This window comes from Tyto alba, unplaced genomic scaffold (assembly GCF_018691265.1).
Source record: "Tyto alba isolate M040663 unplaced genomic scaffold, T.alba_DEE_v4.0 Super-Scaffold_4, whole genome shotgun sequence".
In the NCBI taxonomy this organism is placed as follows: domain Eukaryota; kingdom Metazoa; phylum Chordata; class Aves; order Strigiformes; family Tytonidae; genus Tyto; species Tyto alba.
The window spans coordinates 602,273-619,454 of NW_024881315.1; the positions used below are offsets into that span (position 1 = coordinate 602,273).

At 65.7% G+C, this 17,182-nt stretch overlaps 3 protein-coding genes across 4 annotated transcripts; all 3 read right to left on the minus strand.

Moving 5' to 3' along the window:
* Positions 1–319: 319 nt before the first annotated feature.
* LOC122154448 (vegetative cell wall protein gp1-like) lies at positions 320–1,560 on the minus strand. 2 transcript variants are annotated; one of them, XM_042802848.1, is made up of 2 exons: positions 1,236–1,560; positions 320–1,071 (listed from the first exon to the last, which is right to left on the minus strand). In XM_042802848.1, the coding sequence occupies exons 1-2, from the start codon at positions 1,558–1,560 to the stop codon at positions 494–496; spliced, it is 903 nt and encodes a 300-aa protein (XP_042658782.1). In that variant the 3' UTR covers positions 320–493. The 2 variants fall into 2 exon arrangements, with proteins under 2 accessions (XP_042658782.1, XP_042658781.1); XM_042802847.1 differs by having other exon boundaries at positions 320–1,067; positions 1,232–1,560.
* MCOLN1 (mucolipin TRP cation channel 1) lies at positions 320–9,303 on the minus strand. The gene is made up of 14 exons (XM_042802845.1): positions 9,218–9,303; positions 8,879–9,069; positions 6,416–6,583; positions 6,178–6,337; positions 5,937–6,024; positions 5,109–5,205; positions 4,840–4,939; positions 4,603–4,709; positions 4,229–4,378; positions 3,658–3,759; positions 3,280–3,402; positions 2,815–3,021; positions 2,575–2,705; positions 320–2,112 (listed from the first exon to the last, which is right to left on the minus strand). The coding sequence occupies exons 1-14, from the start codon at positions 9,231–9,233 to the stop codon at positions 2,076–2,078; spliced, it is 1,677 nt and encodes a 558-aa protein (XP_042658779.1). The 5' UTR covers positions 9,234–9,303; the 3' UTR covers positions 320–2,075.
* Positions 9,304–9,856: 553 nt separating this feature from the next.
* Positions 9,857–16,867, minus strand: LOC116963276 (cytochrome P450 4F22). Its single transcript, XM_042802846.1, has 12 exons — positions 16,665–16,867; positions 15,335–15,479; positions 14,635–14,688; positions 14,424–14,551; positions 12,975–13,087; positions 11,853–12,120; positions 11,118–11,184; positions 10,913–11,042; positions 10,707–10,840; positions 10,554–10,618; positions 10,356–10,438; positions 9,857–10,115 (listed from the first exon to the last, which is right to left on the minus strand). Exons 1-12 carry the CDS (start codon positions 16,848–16,850, stop codon positions 9,938–9,940), a joined length of 1,551 nt encoding a protein of 516 aa, XP_042658780.1. The 5' UTR covers positions 16,851–16,867; the 3' UTR covers positions 9,857–9,937.
* Between the last annotated feature and the right edge of the window lie 315 nt (positions 16,868–17,182).

The following is a 17,182-nucleotide window of genomic DNA, read 5'->3' on the forward strand; positions in this document are numbered from 1 at the left end:
CCACCCATGGGCACCCCGGGGTGGCAGCACCCCTTGTCCCCCACCCATGGGCACCCTGGGGTGGCAGCACCCATTGTCCCCCACCCATGGGCACCCCGGGGTGGCAGCACCCATTGTCCCCTCCATGGGCACCCCGGGGTGGCAGCACCCATTGTCCCCCACCCATGGGCACCCCGGGGTGGCAGCACCCACCATCCCACCTCCAGCCCTGGGACCCCCAAGGGTGACTGCACCCCCAACCCCACAAGCACCCCTGGCCCTATAGGTGCTGGCACCCACTCCCCGCGGCGCAGGGGGTCCCACAGCAGCACAGACCCACTGGTCACCCAGGGGGCTTTATTCTCCCGCACCGGGGGCACCCACTGGGACCCCCCCACAGGGCACGACCCCCGCTCCCCAAACCGGGGAGTAAAACCCAGAGCGAGCACCAACCCCCCCAGCTCCCCCCAAGGCTGAGACCAGCCACAACTCAGTCCATGAATGAAAGAGGCGTTCAGAGCAGCGCCGGTCGCCCCCATCGCCGGCAGGACCCTGATTTGGGGTTAAATTTGGCCTTTTTGGGTGCTGGGAAGGCAGGCGGAGGCAGCGGTGCCTGGTGCGAGCGGCCGCTGGCCCCGCTCCAGCCGGCAGCAGCTGCTCCGCCGCTTACAATCCGCGACCTTGACCCGTCCTGCTGCGCGTAAACAGCCCAAACCGCAGCCCCCGAGGACAGGGACACGCCACCCGTCTCGCTCTTACCCCAGTGCCCCGGTCCTGGGGGGGGTGGGGGGGAGTGGAAGGGGGGTTTGGGGGGGTCAAGGGGTGCTGCTGCGACCCTTTGTGCCTCGGAGCTGCCTGCAAAATGGCTGTGGGGCTTGGGGACAAGGGCAGGGATGAGTCCCCAACACGGCCAGGGGTTGGCTCGGCTTGGGGACAAAGCCCCCAGCACATCCCTGACACATGCAGGGCACTGTAGGGCTTGGGGACAAGGACAGGGATGAGTCCCCAACCTGGCCAAGGAGCTGCTTGGGGACAAGTCCCCAATGTGGCCAAGGGGTGGCTCGGCTTGGGGACAAGGGCAGGGACAAGTCCCTGACGGGACCAAGGGGCTCAGGAACGAGTCTCCAAGGTGGCCGAGGGGTAGCTTGGCTTGGGGACAAGGACAGGGACCAGTCCTTGATGCAGCCAAGGGGCTGCAGGACTTGGGGACAAAGTCCTGACAGTGCCAGGGGACTGCAGGGCTTGGGGACAAGTCCCCAGTATGGCCAAGGAGTGGCTTGGCTTGGGGACAAAGCCCCCGGCACATCCCTGACACGTGCAGGGCACTGTAGGGCTTGGGGACAAGGACAGGGATGAGTCCCCAACCTGGCCAAGGAGCTGCTTGGGGACAAGTCCCCAAGATGGCCGAAGGGTGGCTTGGCTTGGGGACAAGGGCAGGGACAAGTCCCTGACGGGACCGAGGGGCTCAGGGATAAGTCCCCAGTGTGGCTGAGGGGGTGCTTGGCTTGGGGACAAGGGCAGGGATGGGTCCCCAATGTGGCCATGGGGCGGCTTGGCTTGGGGACAAAGCCCCCGGCACATCCCTGCCAGTGCCAGGGGACTGCAGGGCTTGGGGACAAGGACAGGGACGAGTCCCCGGTGCAGCCAAAGGGTCGCAGGGCTCCGAGTTGAGCCCCCAAACTATGGCTGGGGGGTCGCAGGTTTCTGGGCTGAGCCCCCCGCAAATGGCTGGGGGGGGGTGTGTCGCAGGGCTCCGGGCTGCCCCCCAAAACAGATCTGTGAGGTTACAGAGTTCCAAGGTGCCCCCCTAAAACACATCCAAGGGGGTGCAGGGAGGGCTCCACGCTGAGCCCCCGCGGGGTGCCCGGCTCCGGTTCGGGCCAAGGGTCCGTCGAGAAAAATAACAGGGCCACAAGAGACCACCTGGTGTCCCCCAGGTGCAGGGGACACAGCCACCGCCTCTCCCCCCTCCCTCTTTGGGGTCCCCGAGCTGGTAAAAGCAGACGATAAAATAAATTAAAAGCGCTCGGGGCCGGGGGGGAGCACGGGGCACCGGTGCCTCGTGTCCCTGGGGGTCTGCGGCGAGGGACCCTCCCTCAGTTCACCAGCAGCGCGTTGTCCTGTAGAGGAGCCCTGCGGGGAGACAGGGCTGGTCGTAACGGGGGAGAAAACCCGACGGATTTGGGAAAAGGGGGTTTCAGTTTTCTAATAAGTCAGTCGTAGCGAAGGGGAGCCCTCCCCTCCGCCAGAAACAGGCAGGGAGAGGTGAGGGGGGGACACAGGGAGGCCACGCACCCCGGTTATACCCATGTGGAGGGGTCCCCACAGGCACGGAGCCATTTTGGGGCGGCACGGAGCCATTTTGGGGTGACATGGAGCCATTTTGGGGCGCCGGCACGAGACTCACCAGCACGGAAAAAGGCTGGGAATCCCATGGGATCAGCCACATATGAAGAGCCGGTGGCAAAAACAGCCATAAATCCTCTCCCAGCACACAGGAGGCGGGTCGCAGAGCGTACCCCAGTCCCAATCCACTGGCTAGAAGCCCCCCAACCCCGCTGCCCCCCCCCCCAAGCACTGGAGCTGCCCGCTCACCGCTCGCAGCAGCAGAAGACGGAGCAGGACGAGGCGCTGTCGCGACGGTACTTGCCCGATTTGGGGCTGTCCTTGCACTGGGCGATGTAGGCGTGGAGCTGGGAGACGGGCGCTTCGCCCTCACACTGGTGCTGTGGGGAAAGGGGATGGGGAAGCCGTTCGGCGCGGGGGACTGGGACTCACCCCCCGCCTCTCCAAAAAAAAACAAAACCCCAAAAACCCCCCAAGCCATGTCCTCACCTTAATGGTCTCGTAGGAGCCGGTGATGAGGGCGATGAAGAGGCTGAGGACCATGTAGATGAAGAGGCTGATGAAGGTGTACAGGTAGATCTGGCTGAAGAGCCACACCAAGTAGCTGTTCTGTTGCATCTCGGCGAAGGTAACGAACATATCGTCGCCGTTGATGAGGGAGAAGAGGCACTCGGACACCATGGAAAGGGATCGGAACTGGGAAGGGAGGTGACGGAGGGCTGGCAGCCGGTCCAAGCCACTGTGTCACCTCCTGCACCGCTGGGCTGGGAGCTCCCAAGGAGGGAGCGAGCGCTCGCCGACACCCTACGCTGTTTCGTGAGAGGCTGCGGCAACGAGCGGCGCCGTATCTAACCCGAAACAGGGCCTGGCTCCACACCCATCTCCTCCCAAATCCCCGCAGGGAATCGCCCGGAGGTGGGTGAAGCCCACCCTAACCCCCGACCCAAGCGGCACCTTGACGTGGTAGGGGCCCAACACGATCCACCCGCAGAAGCAGTAGCCCAGGTAGATGACGGCCACGCAGCAGCAGAAGCGGATGACGTTGGGGAGGGCCACCCGCAGCGTGACGATGAGGATCTGGTGGAGGAAAACCAGTCGGGATTAACCTGTTTTCCACCAAGGGTGCCAGCAGGAAGGGACCCAGCAGCGGTTACGACACCCTGTGAGACCCCACGGTCCCCAACAGGGCAGGATGGGGACCCTGAGGACACACAGAGCAGCTGTAGGAGGAGCCTGAGCTCGCCCAGGTGCTCAGGGCCAGGCTGGCACGGCCATTCCCAGCCCTGGGAATTGTCCCCTCAGCTCCCAGGTCACCTCCCCGCTGTCACTCACGTTGTACTTCTGGAAGAAGGTGAGGTAGCGAATGACGCCGACCCAGACGAGCAACGTGGAGGTGCCCAGGAGGATGCTGCAGACGTCGTAGCTGGCAAAGTTCTGCAGGGACAGAAGCGTCACAGGCCTGAAGGCACAGCCAACGCTGGCCTCAACGTCCCCACCATCCCCCCCAAAGCCCTAACAACCCTCTGCACCGGCCACAGGCTAGCGGAGAGCGAAATCCTGGTGCCACAAGCCACAACACAGCAGCAAGACAGGACGGTGCCCGTCCCTTTGTTGCCACCTCCTTGTCCCAGAGGGAAAGGGGGGGTCTGGGGTCCCACCCGGGCCAGATCTGTGAACCCCTCAGGAGTGACATCTGTCCCCTAACCCGCCGTCACGGCTCTGATTGCATCCAAGACAGCTTCACCGGGGCAAACAACGCGTCGCCAGTGCCCAAGGGGTGGCTGTTGTGTGGCTTGCCTCCTGCCACGCGGAAACATCCCCTCCCCGGCCCACGGGGACGCCCGTGCCAGCTCCCCCAGGATCTGCAAACCCTCCAGCTTTGCTCCCCAGTGTCCCCGTGTACCTTGGACTCGATGCCAATCTTCATGATGGTTCCCAGCACGGTGAGGACGTCGCTGATCACCAGGAGGATGTACCAGCCGTTGAGAAACTCCATGCGGTCCGACAGACACACGCTCTGGTTGTAACGGCGCTGGAAGAACCGGCTGAACTCCTGCGCGGGGAGGAGAAGTGGGGGTCCTTTACCCCCCACCCCGGGAGTTTTGCCCGTCTCGCAGCACCCACAGCTCGGACTGAGCATCCCCCGTGGGGAAAGGGCTTCCTCCAAAACCCGGCAGCGCCAAAACAACGTCCCAGTGGTAGCTCTGTCCGTCCCCACCGGTCAGGCCGCGGAGGGTGGCTGCGGTTAGCGTCGCTTCCCACCGTCCCACCACTCACGTGCTGCAGCATCAGGCCCCGGATGATGGAGCGAGCGCAGAGGATGAAGGACAGCGAGCAGACGAGGATGACGACGACGTCGAAGAACAGCCGGAAGGAGTTGTCACCTGCAAGAGGCGCAGCGGCTCTTCTTCACGAGGGGGACAAGCCACCCAGGAGCACCCTGAGCCCCCCCCGCAGCCCTGTGGCACCCACTGGGGACAGATGCCACCTTTGTCACGCCCTCACGGCTCCTACCTCGGCCGAAGACGCTGGGATCTTTGCATTCCTTGATGTCAGCCTGGTTGTCGAGGCGGATTTTCACCCGGCCGCTGTGCGCCTTGTTGTCAAACGTGATCTGGAGAGAAGGAGGGGACACACACACACACAGTTACCACCCCTAAAACCACCCTGCAGCTCCCCGTTGCTGCGACGCTGCCTGTACCCGGTCCCCAAAAAGGACGTTGCCACCCCAGTGCAGCCCAACTGGATCACCCCAAAGCGGGGAGTGGTGCCGATGCACTCACGGTGATGGTGAAGGTGTAGCAGTCGGGGATCTCATTGTTGATGATGGTTTGGATGTTGATGGCTTTCAGCTTGAATTGGATGGTGACGTTGATGAGCCTGGGGGAAGGGACATTTGTTAATTCTCCTGCTGGGGGCTTGGCCAGGGTGTCTCAGCCCCCTCAAAACCCCAAAACACAGCACCAAGAGTCAAACAACCGACAGAAAGGGAGTAAACACCTTCCTTGGGGGTGCATACAGCCCCAGGACAGGGTGTCTCCAGCTTTAGAGGAGCTAATCACACCCAACCTGCCTCAGCGTCGGTGAATTTTGCTTCAAGGGGGAAGTTAGAACTCTGGAAGAAATGGTGCCGCAAGCTACACCCCATCTCTCTGCACCAGCAGCCGAATACCGGCAAGAAGATGGGGCCTGTCCATGCTGATAACGTGCCCACAACTCTGGGGCTTGGCCACGGGCCATCAAAACGCTGCCAAAAGCCAGTGCAGGGCTTTGAGGAAGGGAAAACAACCCCCAGCACGGGTGTTGCATGAGAGCTGTGGCGCCTCGAGGCCGGCTCTGCGGCCGACACCGATGGAGATGGGGCCGGAAAGCAGCTGCTTTGTTGTGCAACCTCACTGGTTTCACATCTCCCTCGGCACAAGGGTGGATTTGTTTCTATCCCACGAATGGTTTTTAAAACAGACTGGGACTTTTCCATCCTGGCAACAGTCTTCAGCACAAGGAATTCCCCACGTTGGGGTCCCCGTTCCACCCTCGCCCATACCCTGCGCCGGTGGGACGTCCCCAAAAACTGGGGAACCCCGGATTGCAGGGAAGGCATCGGCCATTACTTGTGAAATTTGAGAGTGAAGTTCTTGTAGCTGCGATCCAGCTCTGGGGGAAGAGTCTGTGGGTCCTCGGGGTCCACTCCCAGGCAGTCTGCAGGGAGGGAGAAGCACCTTCAGGGAAGCCCGAGGCCCCACAAAGACCCCTTGAACCCTCTCAAGCCCAGAACTTGGACCAAAACCCACCCCGGGATGCAGCGGTGGCTGTGGGACAAGGAATCTCAGCCCCACCGTCCCCAAAACCCACCCGTGACAATCTTGGGGTCGATGTTGAAGGTGTCGTTGGCCGGATCGATGCGCCCTTTACGGTAGTATTGCTGGCACAGCATGAGGGCTGACTGGTTCCCGCCGCTCTCCCCCCGCACGTAGGCATAGCGGCCGATGGTCTCGTTGGGAATGGCCAAGTACTGGAGAAGGAGATGCCTTCAGCAGCTGGATGTGGCCTCAAGCCACCTCCGTTGTCCCCCCCTACCCCAGGATCTCACCTTCTCCATGGCATAAAACATGCGGTCGTAGAGGTCGCGTTGCGTGTAGACGGCGTAGGAGTCGTCCGCGCCGTCCACGTAGTCCTTGAGGAAGAGGTGTTTGAAGGCGATGGTGTTCTCCTCCTTGAACGTCACCACCATCTGGTTGCTGAGCCCAAAGAGAATGAGCTGAGGGACAGAAGAGCCCACGATTAAATCCCTGCCCTGGCAGCTCCATAAACAACGACGCCTTGATCCAAAATGCAGCAGTTTCACCCCAACGATGCTCACAGGGGGCAAAGTGCCATCACCCTACACTTGGGTGGCACCAAGACGCCAGGGGCCAGCTGGCACGTCCCCAGGGTTGTCCCCATATCCACTTGGTTGCCCTAAAATCCCTTAAAATGGCTGGTTTCCTGTGGCAAAGCTCCTCTCCCATCGCAGAGGGGGGGAGGACAATCTCCTCGGGGACACGCACGGACCCCTCCCAGTGTCACCAAACGCCCCGTGAACGCGACAGCAGAGCGGACCCTGATCTTCCCTCCTCTTGGTCAGCATTTTCCCTTCCTGCACGCTCTGAACCCCTCCTCGTGCCGGTAATTAGCTTGTATTTATTAACACAAAACGCCGCTTGTTAGCGCTGCTCGGCCGCGCCTCGTGACTGCGGCCCAGCAGCTCCCAGGGGATTTCTCCACCCTGGGACGGAGCCTGGCGCCCGTGGAGGAGCTGGTGACGCTGTGTGTGGGGGGGTGTCCCTTCTGTCCCCCCCCTTTTTGGGGCATCTCGGTATCACCCGCTGCCTGAGACACCCCAGCATGTGGCACTCGGACCCCAGGGACGCGCCACCAGAGTAACCCCAACAAACCCCACCTCTCCCGAGTCCCCCACTGTCCCCAAGCACCTCCACCAAGTGTCCCCAAGTACTCAAGTCGTCCCCCCCCCCGAAATCCCCAGTGTTCCCCACAGTGTCCCCTCCTATGTCCCCATCCCCAGAAGTCACCTCCTGTGCTCAGAGCCACCCCCCAGAGCATCTGTGTCATCGTCACCCCCCTGAATTTCCCATGCCCTGGTGTCCTTCTGCCCACTGCCCCTCAGGGCCACCCTGGTGTCCCCCTCCCTGCTGTCCCCATGTCCCAGGGGACCCCCTTCCCCCTGGCCCTGAGCCCAATACCCCCCCAGGCTCTTTTCCCTGGTGTCCCTGTGTCTCAGGGCCACCTCTCTCCAGTGTCCCCATGCTGACTGTCCCTGGGCCACCCCAACCCAATGTCCCTGTGCCCATTGCCCCCACAGTGTCCCCATGTGTCAGGACCCCCCCCAGTGCCACCATTCCCTGGTGTCCCCATGTCCCAGGACTCCCCTAGTATCACCCTCCCCAGTGTCCCCAATCCCCAGGGCCACCCCTCCCCAATGTCCTCATGTTCCAGGACCCCCCCCCCCCGTGCCACCCTCCCCAGTGTCCCCAGGTCGCAGGGCCACCCCTCCCCAATGTCCCCATGTCCCAGGACACCCTCCCAGTGCCACCCTCCCCGGTGTCCCCAGGTCCCCCCCTCCCCAATGTCCCCATGTCTCAGGACCCCCCCAGTGCTACCCTCCCCAGTGTCCCCAGGCCCCCCCCTCCCCAATGTCCCCATGTCTCAGGACCCCCCCAGTGCCACCCTCCCCAGTGTCCTCAATCCCCAGGGCCACCCATACACCAGGGCCACCCCTCCCCAATGTCCTCATGTTCCAGGACCTCCCCCCGCGCCACCCTCCCCGGTGTCCCCAGGTCCCCCCCTCCCCAATGTCCCCATGTCCCAGGACACCCCCCCAGTGCCACCCTCCCCGGTGTCCCCATGTCTCAGGACCCCCCCAGTGCCACCCTCCCCAGTGTCCCCAATCCCCAGGGCCACCCATACACCAGGGCCACCCCTCCCCAATGTCCCCATGTCTCAGGACCCCCCAGTGCCACCCTCCCCGGTGTCCCCAGGCCCCCCCCTCCCCAATGTCCCCATGTCCCAGGACACCCCCCCAGTGCCACCCTCCCCGGTGTCCCCAGGTCCCCCCCTCCCCAATGTCCCCATGTCCCAGGACACCCCCCCAGTGCCACCCTCCCCGGTGTCCCCAGGTCCCCCCCTCCCCAATGTCCCCATGTCCCAGGACACCCCCCCAGTGCCACCCTCCCCGGTGTCCCCAGGCCCCCCCCTCCCCAATGTCCCCATGTCTCAGGACCCCCCCAGTGCCACCCTCCCCAGTGTCCTCAATCCCCAGGGCCACCCATACACCAGGGCCACCCCTCCCCAATGTCCTCATGTTCCAGGACCTCCCCCCCCGTGCCACCCTCCCCGGTGTCCCCAGGTCCCCCCCTCCCCAATGTCCCCATGTCCCAGGACACCCCCCCAGTGCCACCCTCCCCGGTGTCCCCAGGTCCCCCCCTCCCCAATGTCCCCATGTCCCGAGCCACCCCTTCCCGGTGTCCCGGTCCCCGCCTCCCTGTTGTCCCCACACCTGGACGGTGACAAGGAGGATCTTGGCCAGCTGCAGCCCCAACTTAACGGGCCGCCGCCCCCGGGCCCGGTACTTATCGCAGGGACTCATGAAGAAATACTTGAGACGGCGTCGCAGCTCTTCTTCCTCCGCCACGGCCGGGGACTCCACCGTGCCGTACCCGGGGCCGCGGCCTAGCAGCCGCTCCGTTTCTGAGGGGAAACGGCCGTTAACCGGCGGGTACCGGAGGCCTCCGCCGGGGAGGGCGGCGGGGGGAACGGTGCGGGCCAACACGGGCCCCCGCCGCCCTCCCGGGCCCTGTGTGCGCGTCCCTCAGCCCGGTCCCCGGTTGTTGCTCACCGGCCGGAGCCGCCATGGCGCCGCCGCACCGCGGCTTCACCCGCCCGCCTCACGTGACCAGAGAGCACAGCCCTGGCTCCGCCTCCCCGCCCTTTTGCCCATAGCCACGCCCACCCGCTCCCTAGATGGCGAGGGCACCGCCCAGTGCCGGGCTGTAGCCACGCCCACTATCTGGCCGTGGTCACGCCCACCCGCTCCTGCCCGTGCCAGGATGGGGACATGTGGCACGAGGGGGACACGTCCGTGGTTGGGGACATGTGGCACGAGGGGGGGCATGTGTGGTCACATGTGGCCCAGGGGACATGTCTGTGCCTGGGCAGTGACATGTGGCACGGGGGGACACGTCCATGGATGGGGGCATGTGGCCCAGAAGGTGACACGTGGCATGGAGGGACATGTCCATGGTGGGACAGTGACATGTGGCATGGAAGGACATGTCTATAGATGGTGACATGTGGCCCAGAAGGAGATGTCCATGCCACGATGGTGACCTGCGGCATGCAAGGACATGTCCACGGCGGGACAGTGACATGTGGCATGGAGGGACACGTCTGTGCCATGACGTGGCACATGATTGAGGGGGACACATCCCCACCAGCCGCACCACGTCCCCCACCACACCACCACGACACTGTCCCCTCCGTGCCACCGTTTATTCACCACTCCTCCCTCGGGTGGGACACCCCCCACGCAGGGGTGTCCCCCGTGTCCCCGTGTCCCTCAGGCCACCCCCGGCAGTGGCTCCAGCACCAGCCAGAGCCCGTCCTCGGTGCGGAGGATGAGCTCGGTCTTGCGGCGTGGTGGCCGCTCCGCGTCCAGCCGGATGGCAAAGCGTGCCACCGTCAACGCTGCCACCACCTTCATCTCGGCCATGGCGAAGCTCTGGCCGATGCAGTTCCTGCCACCACGTGCCCCTTTGTCACCTCCATGGTGGGAGGGACACAGGGGACAGGAGACCTGCCCCCCACCCCCCAACCATCTGGGTGGTGGAGCAGTTGGTGGAAGCTCCCCAAAATGTGGGGACAGCATTGTCCCCTGATGCCCAAATGTCATGGTAGGGGGACAACCACCCCACCTTGAACCCAACCAGAGGGGGAGGGTGACACGTGGGGACACTTGTGTCCCCACCATGGCTTACCTGGGACCAGCAGAGAAGGGGATGAAGGCCAACGGGGACCTTCCCTGGCTGTTCTCTGGGCTGAACCTCAGTGGGTTGTAGACCTGGAGTGACATGGACACCGTCATGCCGTGGGGACATGGTTGGGTTGTCCCTGCCCATGGTGACGGGGACATCCCGCTGTCCCATGGTGCTGCCACCAGGGCCACGTGGCTCTACCTGAGGTTCGGGCCAGATGTCCGGGTTGTGGTGGGTCCCGTAGATGCTCAACAGGCAGATGATCCCTGATGGGATGGAAAGAGCCACCTTAGGGACAGGGGACAAGGAGGGACGGTGACACTGGGGACACCTTGCACCCTGAGCGAGCCGTACCCTTGGGGATGACGCGTCCATCACGCAGGGCAATGTCCTGGGTGCAGCGCCGGGACACGGCGGTGACGGGGGGATGCAGGCGAAGGCTCTCCTTGATGCACATGGTGGTGAAGGGCAGGTGGGACAGGTCCTCCCTGGAGGTGAGGGATGGTGGCACCGGGGTCCCCAAGCCAGGTGGCCGGAGGATGACACCGGGGACCTCTCACCATTTGATCTCCTCCACCTCCCTGCCCTTGAGGAGCTCGCGGGCCTCCTGGCGGCACCGCTCCTGGTAGTGGGGGTGGCGGGCCAGGTTGTAGAGCAGCCATGCCAAGCCGCTGGCCGTCGTGTCGTGGCCTGCCGGGACAAGACGTGAGCGAGGGGACATGGGAGTCCCCTCCCTCCGATGGCACCCAGTGGCTTCACCCTCACCCTCGAACATGAAGGTGTCAGCCTCGGCCGAGATGTCCTCATCCGACAGGGTGTTGCCATCCTCGTCCTGCAAGGGTGAGCGCGGCAGCCAAGGGGCCCCCTGGAGCCACCACCCTAGAGCCAACCCTCCCCCTGGCCACCACCATTCCCCTGGGGCCACCACCCTACGGCCAGCCTTCTCCATGGCCAACACCATCCCCCTGGCCACCACCATTCCCCTCTGGCCACCACCCTACGGCCAGCCTTCTCCATGGCCAACACCATCCCCCTGGCCACCACCATTCCCCTCTGGCCACCACCCTACAGCCAGCCCTCCTCATGGCCACCACCATTCCCTTGATCTTCACCAGGCCCCTATGGAGACCAGCCTATGGCCAACTTTTCCCATGTTCACCACCATCCCCTTGGCCACCATCATGCCATTATGGCCACCATGGCCACCACCTTCCCCTCAGCCCATCACCAGGCCACTATGGCCACCAGCCTATGACCAACCCTGCCTGTGGCCACTGTCATCCCCTGGGCCACCACCATGCTGCTTATGGCCATCACCCTATGGCCAAATTCCCCATTGCCACCACCATCCCCTTGGCCACCACCAGGCCACTATGGCCACCAACCTATGGCCAACCATCCCCGTGGCCACCACCATCCCCTTGGCCACTGCTATCCCCCTATGGCCAGCACCTTACGGCCACCCTTGCCCATGGCCACACCAGCTCACCCCAGCACTACCTTAGCGAGCAGGAGAAGGTCAATGAAGTCCATGCTCCGTCCCTGGTGGCTCTCCAGCCAGGCCTGGTGGCCGAGGCGGTTGAGGACCTGGCGCCGGCGCTGCACCACGGAGGCGGTGAAGCTGTGCACGATGGCGCAGGCCCGGGCGAAGCGGCGCCCGTCGGCCGAGAGGCGGTAGAGCCACGATGGGTGATGGAGCAGGCGGTGATGGCGTCTCACCACCAAGGTGCTCAGCTCCAGGATGGCCTTGATGTACTCGCTGGGCTGCCTGTGGGGACACTGGGGACGGCTGGGGACGGCCACCGTGGGCCACCGGGGACGGCCACCCCACTGGCCGTGGTGAGCTTCAGCGGGGTGGCAGGAGGTCCCATGAGGACATGTGGGACCAGGCTGGGGTGGCACCAGGGTCTGGGGCGGGGGGTGGGATGGACCTTGATGGGGGGGCAAAGCTGGAAGAAGGGGGGACCCCAGGAGGGGTAGAGTTGGGGTGGGGGAACCCTGGGGGTTGGGATGGTGGGGACCTTGATGGGTGCAAAGATCAGGGGGACCCTGGTTGGGGACCGAGCCAGGACAGGGGGGGACCCTGATGGGTGCAAAGCCCAGGGGGGACCCCAGTTGGGGACCAAACCAGGGCAGGGGACACCAGCTGAGGACCGAGCCAGGACAGGGGACACTGGTTGGGGACTGAGCCGGGGCAGGGGACCCCATTTGGGGACAAAACCGGAGCAGGGGAGGACCCTGATGGGTGCAAAGCTCAGGGGGACCCCGGTTGGGGACCAAACCAGGGCAGGGGACACCAGCTGAGGACCGAGCCAGGACAGGGGACACTGGTTGGGGACCGAGACAGGACAAGGGGAGAACCCTCACGGGGGGACCCTGGTTGGGGACCGATCCAGGGCTGGGGACACCACTTAGAGACCGAGCCAGGACATGGGACCCCAGCCCATTTGGGGACCCAACCGGATCGGGGGGGACCCTGATGGGTGCAAAGCTCGGGGGGGCCCCGGTTGGGGACCGAGCCAGGGCGGGGGACGCCCAATCAGGGCACAGAGGCGGGGTGGGGGGCGCGCCTCGCGGGGGCCCCGGGGACACGCAGACACGCGGACTGTGGGTGACACTCACTCCTGGCAGCGGCTGTGGTGGCTGAAGATGCAGCGCTGGAGCGCGGCGAGGGTGAGGAGGCTGAGCGGGCCCAGCACCTCCCGCGCCCCCGCGCCCGCCGCCCGCCACTGCGCCTGGGGGCGGGGCCAGGCCTCAGGGGCGGGGCGGGGCGGGGGCGGGGGCGGGGCACGCGTGTGGGCGGGGCGGGGGGCAGGGCTGGGGGCAGGACAGGGCTCGGGGTGCGGGACAGGGCGCGGGGTGCAGGACAGGGGTTTGGGTGCCAGCAGTGGGTGCAGGTTGGGGTCTGGGTGCAGGTTGGGGTCTGGGTGCAGGACAGGGCTCGGGGTGCAGGACAGGGCTTGGGGTACAGGACAGGGCTCGGGGTGCCAGCAGTGGGTGCAGGTTGGGGTCTGGGTGCAGGCTGGGGTCTGGGTGCAGGACAGGGCGCGGGGTGCGGGACAGGGCTCAGGGTGCCAGCAGCGGGTGCAGGACAGGGCTCGGGGTGCAGGACAAGGCTCGGGGTGCAGGACAGGGGTTTGGGTGCCGGCAGTGGGTGCAGGTTGGGGTCTGGGTGCAGGTTGGGGTCTGGGTGCAGGACAGGGCTCGGGGTGCAGGACAGGGGTTTGGGTGCCGGCAGTGGGTGCAGGTTGGGGTCTGGGTGCAGGACAGGGCTCGGGGTGCAGGACAGGGCTTGGGGTACAGGACAGGGCTCGGGGTGCCAGCAGTGGGTGCAGGTTGGGGTCTGGGTGCAGGTTGGGGTCTGGGTGCAGGACAGGGCTCGGGGTGCAGGACAGGGCGCGGGGTGCGGGACAGGGGTTTGGGTGCCGGCAGCGGGTGCAGGTTGGGGTCTGGGTGCAGGACAGGGCTCGGGGTGCAGGACAAGGCTCGGGGTGCAGGACAGGGGTTTGGGTGCCAGCAGCGGGTGCAGGACAGGGCTCGGGGTGCAGGACAAGGCTCGGGGTGCAGGACAGGGGTTTGGGTGCCGGCAGTGGGTGCAGGACAGGGCTCGGGGTGCCGGACAGGGCTTGGGGTACAGGACAAGGCTCGGGGTGCCAGCAGTGGGTGCAGGTTGGGGTCTGGGTGCAGGTTGGGGTCTGGGTGCAGGACAGGGCTCGGGGTGCAGGACAGGGGTTTGGGTGCCAGCAGCGGGTGCAGGTTGGGGTCTGGGTGCAGGTTGGGGTCTGGGTGCAGGACAGGGCTCGGGGTGCAGGACAAGGCTCGGGGTGCAGGATAAGGCTCGGGGTGCCAGCAGCGGGTGCAGGTTGGGGTCTGGGTGCAGGACAGGGCTCGGGGTGCAGGACAGGGGTTTGGGTGCCAGCAGCGGGTGCAGGTTGGGGTCTGGGTGCAGGACAGGGCTCGGGGTGCAGGACAGGGGTTTGGGTGCCAGCAGCGGGTGCAGGTTGGGGTCTGGGTGCAGGACAGGGCTCGGGGTGCAGGACAGGCCTCGGGGTGCCGGCAGCGGGTGCTCACGTGCATGACGTGGGTGCTCTGGTTGAAGATGCCCATGTAGGACCTGAGGACGTCCGAGTGGAAGGCGGGTGCCAGCAGGCGCCGGTGCCGAGCCCACTTCTGCCCGCGGCTCAGCAGCAGCCCGTCCCCTGCGGCGAGACACCCCGCTCCACCCCTGCGGCACCCATGGGTGCTGCGCCACCCGCCCCGCCACCCCCGAGCACCCACTCACCCAACCAGGGCTTGAGGAAGCCGTAGAAGAGCTGGTCCTTGGGGGCGACGATGGCTGAGGAGGAGCAGAGGTGGTGAGGGGTGTCACCAGGGTGGCATCAGGTCCCCTCAGGGGACTTGGGAGGAGGGTGGGGTCCCAAGGGAGAGGGGACCCCCCCATCTGCACCCATAACCACCAGAGGGTGGGGCTTGGGTACAAGCAGGCCACCCAGAAGGCCGTGGGTGACACCTGTGGGTGGCCCTGGGGACCCTCAAGGACAGGTTGGTGGCCATTATGGGGTGGCATTTGGACTGGCCATGGGTGTCACCTCTGGGTGGCCCTGGGGACCCTCAAGGAGACGTTGGTGGCCGCCATCTGGGCTCTCACCGGGTTGGCCATGGATCACACCTTTGGGTGGCCCTGGGGACCCTCAAGGACAGGTTGGTGGCCGTTATGGGGTGGGCACTCATTGGGCTAGACATGGGTGACACCTCTGGGTGGCCCTGGGGACCTCAGCGGGGGGTTGGTGGCCGCTAGGGCATGACATCTGGGCGCTCGCTGGGCCAGCCAAAGGTGGTGGCTCTGAAGTCCCTTGCGGTTGGGCTGGTGGCCACCACAGGATGGGTGCCTGGCCCCAACCGGGTGGGCGGGCCAGCCACAGTGACCCCTCTGGGTGACGCTGGGGAGCCTCAGGCCTGGGTTGGTGGCCCTCGTGTCCTACCTGGGGCCAGGAGGACGGGCCGGAGGGTGTCGGGGTGGAAGAGGCGGAGGATGGGCGTCCACGGCGAGAGCCACCACAGGCAGCCGTGCCGGTACTGGGCCACCAGCTCGTCCACCTGCTGAAGTCCCTCCTCCGTGCTCCTCCCCTGCGGCACGGGGCACCGCGGGGCTCAGTGACAACCTTGGGGACACCCCTGTCCCCATGGTGACAGCCAGCTTTGGGGACACCCTTGAGCCCAGGTTCTGGCCAGCGTTGGGGACGGGCTCAGCTTGAGGTCACAGATGTTCTTGGAGACACCCAGAGCTCACGTGTCTCTGCTGTCACCCATGCAAGTGTCCCCACTGTGTCCCTGCTGTCACCCCCCCCCCCCCCCCAAGGTGCCACCACTCTGCCTCCACCAGCTCTCGGGTGGCACCATCACCTCCCCGCTGTCACCCCCTCCAGGTGCCACCACCCTGTCCCCAACGTCCCCAGGCTTCACCACTCTGTCCCTACCATCCCCTTGCGGGTGCCACCACTGTCCTGCCACCGTCCCCTCCTGTACCAACTGTCACCCTCCCCAGGTGCCACCACCCTGTCCCTGTCAACCCCCAGGTGCCACCACCCTGCCCCTGCTGTCCCCCCACAAGTGCCACCACCTTGTCCCTGCCAGCACCCCCAAGTGCCACCACTTTGTCCTCACTGTGTCGCCCATTCTAGGTGCCACCACCCTGTCTCTGTCACACCCCCAGCTGCCACCACCCTGCCCCAGCTGTCCCCCTCAGGTGCCACCACCCTGTCCCACTCCCCCCCGGGTGCCACCACCCTGCCCCTGTCCCCCTCAGGTGCCACCACCCTGTCCCACTCCCCCCCGGGTGCCACCACCCTGCCCCTGTCCCCCTCAGGTGCCACCACCCTGTCTCTACCACCACTCCCAGCTGCCACCACCCTGTCCCTGCCACCCCCTCTAGTGCCACCACCCTGCCTTTGCTGTCCCCTCTCAGGTGCCACCACCCTGTCCCCACTGTGTCCCCCACTCTAGGTGCCACCACCCTGTCCCTGCCACCCCCTCTAGTGCCACCACCCTGCCTTTGCTGTCCCCTCTCAGGTGCCACCACCCTGTCCCCACTGTGTCCCCCACTCTAGGTGCCACCACCCTGTCCCTGCTGCCCTCCCCAAGTGCCACCACCCTGCTCCTGCTGTCCCCTTCAGGTGCCACCACCCTGTCCCCACTGTGTCCCCCATTCTAGGTGCCACCACCCTTCCCCTGCTGCCCCCCCCAGGTGCCACCACCCTGCCCCTGCTGCCCCCCCCAGCTGCCACCACCCTGTCCCCTCCGCCGTCCCCTCACCAAACCCGTATGACCCAGCAGCCAGTTGCGCCACGGCGGCCGGGGGAAGCGGCGCAGTTGGTGGCAGGTGGCCCGGAAGCGGGTGACGGCGACCGCGGCGTCCCAAAGCCACCCCAGCAGCAGGGCCAGCAGCAGGGTGCCGATGGCCACCGCGCCCAGGGGACCCAGCGCCCAGGCCACCGCCATGGCACCCGCTCCCTGGGGACAGGGCGAAGGGCGGGGGGGTGGCACCGCCGTGTCACGTGTGCCCGCGGCGGGTGTCATCAGGCGCATCCTGCTGGCTTTGTCCCCACATGCGTGCCTTGGTGGCATCGGCCCCTCACGCGTGTCCCGGTGGCATTGTCCCCTGACATGTGTCCTGGTGGCTTTGTCCCCTCGTGCGTGTCCTGGTGGCTTCACGCTCTGACATGTGCCCTGGTGGCATTGTCCCCTCACGCGTGCCCTGGTGGCATTGTCCCCCCATGCGTGTTCTGGTGGCATTGTCCCCTGACACGTGCCCTGGTGGCATTGTCCCCTGC